At 34.6% G+C, this 4,162-nt stretch overlaps 1 protein-coding gene across 1 annotated transcript; it reads right to left on the reverse strand.

Moving 5' to 3' along the window:
- Positions 1–1,004: 1,004 nt before the first annotated feature.
- On the reverse strand, positions 1,005–1,925 carry LOTGIDRAFT_103020 (hypothetical protein; the record flags this gene model as incomplete). The annotated part of the gene is made up of 1 exon (XM_009045886.1): positions 1,005–1,925. The coding sequence occupies one exon, from the start codon at positions 1,923–1,925 to the stop codon at positions 1,005–1,007; it is 921 nt and encodes a 306-aa protein (XP_009044134.1).
- Between the last annotated feature and the right edge of the window lie 2,237 nt (positions 1,926–4,162).

Consider the following 4,162-nt stretch of genomic DNA (forward strand, 5'->3'; position numbering starts at 1 on the left):
ACTTCTGCATTTATTACATACTACGTTACCTGTATGTGTTCCGAAACGTATAGTATGTAATAAATACAGAAGTAGTATATCCATATATCTTAGTGTTTTATACTAATAATAATGTGTGTTAATATTTAGCCAAAAGACGAAGGAAAGGAAATATCTGGAATTATGTCAGATTGCTAAATATATATTATATTATCTGAATCAAAAATAAATTAATCAACATAAATATAAATAGTTAATAAATAATCTATCTATAAAGTGAAGTACTAATATTCAAATTATAAAAAAGCGTCTGCAAAATAAAATTCGAAATGAAATTAAATCTATTTGTAAGAAATTATGCATTTTTTACTTATGTCAGTTTTGAATTTTTTCTCTAAATCGAGTTATTTCCCCTTACATATTCAGTTTTCTCCAAAGTCTATGAGTCGGTGTGAAATGAAAAGTGGAAAATCGTTTTTAAAATACAGATTGTTGATCCAAATGATGTCCGTACAGAATAAGATGCATTTTTTAGGCCACAGATGGATTTCCTTATTTTTTTAGTGTCAAATAAAGCAAACTATTTGATTAATTGAATTATCATGTATTCTTAATCATATCATTATGTTCTTATTGCATATAATTAAGATTTTTAACCAATCACAAATGTCCATGTATGTACACTCTGGCTAAACAAAAAAAAAGCTTTTTGACCTTTCTTGATCGGTCACTGTTGGTTATTCTTTTCGAATTTAGTTTATTATGAATTAATTATGGACACTGGTATTTTCCAAGTCATTAGAACACATCTACTTTCTATTCATATAAATATTATAATCATAAATACAAATAAGGGAGCACATTTGTAATTGCGTTGAGCAATCTTTATTTCGAAGTTGAGCTCAACTCCGAACGGAAATAATGTCGTCTGGGTCTGGTTGCAAAGAATTTTAAGCACGGTTAGGATCATTAAAAAATATCACAAAAATATGGCGAATTAGAAGGCAAAATAATATAACAATTCGTTAAACTTTCTTCTGCCTTCGTTTCTCTAACAGTTGATCAAGATAACAGAGGAACGGTTGATAATTTCCACCGCCGTGAATATGATGATGATAATGCTTTCTGGGACCACCCATCAGATGGAATGGCACTATTTTATCCCAGCCAAATGGCAAGTCATAGCCGAGGTGATTGTCCACTAGTAAAAATATAAACACTGGTACAAACAGGAGTCTGGTAAGAGGATGGCTGTTGAGTATTTTTAAGGCAAAGTTCGCTGAGAGAATTAGGATAATACGCTCACTGACGCTCAGTTGGTTAGTAATATGCGCGTGCATTTTGTCGTGGTGGTGATGCACGGCATGTAAATTCTTATATAACCAATTGTTCTTATGAATGGCGAAATGGAAGAAGAAGAACAATGCATCATATATTAGGATACTGCCGAATAAATCAAACACTAGAAAGAACAATGTTGGTGGATCCTCTGGTAAAGCTCTGGTGGTCTGAATCCACGATTGACGTTTCTCGACCCAAATTGTCGGCTCAACACCAGCATACTTCTTCACCATGAACGTATCCATTAACATGAGGGGACTAAGGTATATCACAGCTTGACCAACCAATTCCATTATGGTCTGATGAACGTACGTTACGGACGGATCTATCTTATACTTATCCAAGGGTTCGATATAATGAATCCCGAACGGATACACAGGGATCACAATTGCATAACAAAGAGTCGCCCACCAGCTTTCAAAATACACAGAATTAAACACAGACGATTCTAGTAAAAATGACCAACTTTCGTTGATGATAGTTTGTAAATATTCTCTAAAAATATAACCCAGTAAAAACACGAGGACTATAATAGCACGAATAAATAATACTATATTAGGCGTTGGTATATTTCGATTGTTCTGTTTGGATGCCAGATCCTTCATCGTGATATTGGGAATAGGCCCAGCTGTATCGTCTGCTATTTCTACTTCTTTTGGCGCCATCTGCAACATAAAACGTAAGGTGTTTTATATTGATTGTCATGATTATAATAATGAGTTTTATGTATGTAGTGAACAAATTAGTCCGTTACTAACAATATACTTGTAATTAGTGAACTATCAATGTCTCTATGACAACGCTATCCTCACATAATCAGGCTATTCTTCATGGAAAGCAAGAATTAGAATTTCATCAGCAACATTCAAATTAAAAAAAAATCTGACATTTGATTGTTTCTTACACCAGCAAACTTAAAAATATTTCTGGCCGTGATTCTTAAGTATTGAATCCAAATCTTTGATATACTTGGTAAAATATTGTACAGCAAGGCATTGTTATCTCTGGTGCTCAATATATGGTGTAGAAAATCCTCACTACTGATAGCTAGGGTTACACTAATTTACATTTAAAACACTAGCCCATAAATAGACTGATTACTGATGACTCGACGAGAATGTCTACAAGCTCCCAAATAAGCAGTAGTTTACATGTCAAACTCCAGCCGAATTTCAAACACTAGCCCACATTTAGAATACTAGCTTACCTGTGAAACACTAACAAATCTAAAACACTTGGTCATAAATAGCCTGTTGAACGAGATTGTCTACGAGCTCAATAATAAGCACTACAGCATAAACTTAAATCTCAAACACTAGCTTACCTTTCAAACACTAGCTTACCTTCCAAACACTAGTTTACCTTTCAAACACTAGCTTACCATTCAAACACTAGCTTAAATAACCGGCACTAGCTTGTGAAAGATAACTCACATTTGAAGTACTTGGTCATATATTGCCTGTCGGACGAGATTATCTACGAGCTCCAAAATATGCACTGAAACACTAGCTTACCTTTCAAACACTACAATAGTTACAATAAATGCACCTTATAGCTTTTCTATTGCTCTGTGACTTAGGCGTTGCTAGTACCAGCAATCAGAACAAAAGATACCACAAAAACACAAGAGTATCTATTGCTCCGTGACCTATGTCAGTGCTTTCAGTGAGACTCGTTTCAAGATACCTTAATACTAAATTTGCCTGTGCAGAAAGCAGAGCAACAGAGCAATGCATAAGTATATCTATTGCTCTGTGACCATGTAACTACTTTCATTGAGACTCGTTTCAACGTTCCTTAATACTAACTTATATTCCCAACACTAAATTACCTTTAACTAGCAGACATGTCTCACTGTGGCATACGTTATCATAATATTATCACATTTATATGTCAATGAGAGGCCTATACTAGAATGACAAACAGAATGACTTTTATTGAATGGCAACCATAGTAACCATTGTAAACAATAAGTAGAACATTTCAAGTTGTATACGGATCAATGAATATAAAAAGCCAACATGATTAGACAGTTTTTCTCACCAGTCATAGGCTCATATCAAGCTTATTGGTAATGCATATAAATTTCTATTGAATTGTGTACCTTGTATTGACTCACTTTGCATATTAAAGGTGAAATATAACCTTGAAAATAACCTCCGAATAATAATAACACACGATATGGTAATGGTGTACATGTATAATACTATAGTCATATTATATAGGATTATATAATACTTCAATAAAGTAACGAGGTGGATGAGGGAGTGTTCAATTGGTTTCTCGCTGTCTTCATAAACTTTGAGGGATATGTATTCAACAGTATTCAAATGGGGACAGAGGGGGCATCCCTCGCAGCCCCGAAAGCAAGTTTTTCGTGCAAAAATCTCATAACTAGGTTAAAGATTCGGGCAATCTCAGATATCTCGCCCCCTCTCGGACGTAAACCTGGTTCCGCCACTGACAATGGGTTGGTACTTATGGGGTCTTAAAGAGGATTCAATTGCGACTGGGGTTAATATCTTTGTGTGTCTCTTTTTGCCAGTCTTAGACAGCGAAATGCACCACTTCCGCCCTTAGTGAGCGCTAAACAATAAATGTATAAAGAGGGCACATTAAAAATATGCAATTAACCACTCCATAATTCTTTCATTTGACTTTCTAGCCCAACAAATCTAGCTCTATCCGTTCCTCGAACGTGATATACGGATGGGATATCAGCAGGTTTTGGGCCAGACATAAAATGTCACTTATTATATTATTTTTGAGAATGTTCACTATGTTAAAACCCAAACTTCGCATAAATTTTGATATCTTCGAAACTGTATGATGTTAGATAATA

Source organism: Lottia gigantea, assembly GCF_000327385.1.
Source record: "Lottia gigantea unplaced genomic scaffold LOTGIsca_1, whole genome shotgun sequence".
In the NCBI taxonomy this organism is placed as follows: Eukaryota; Metazoa; Mollusca; class Gastropoda; family Lottiidae; genus Lottia; species Lottia gigantea.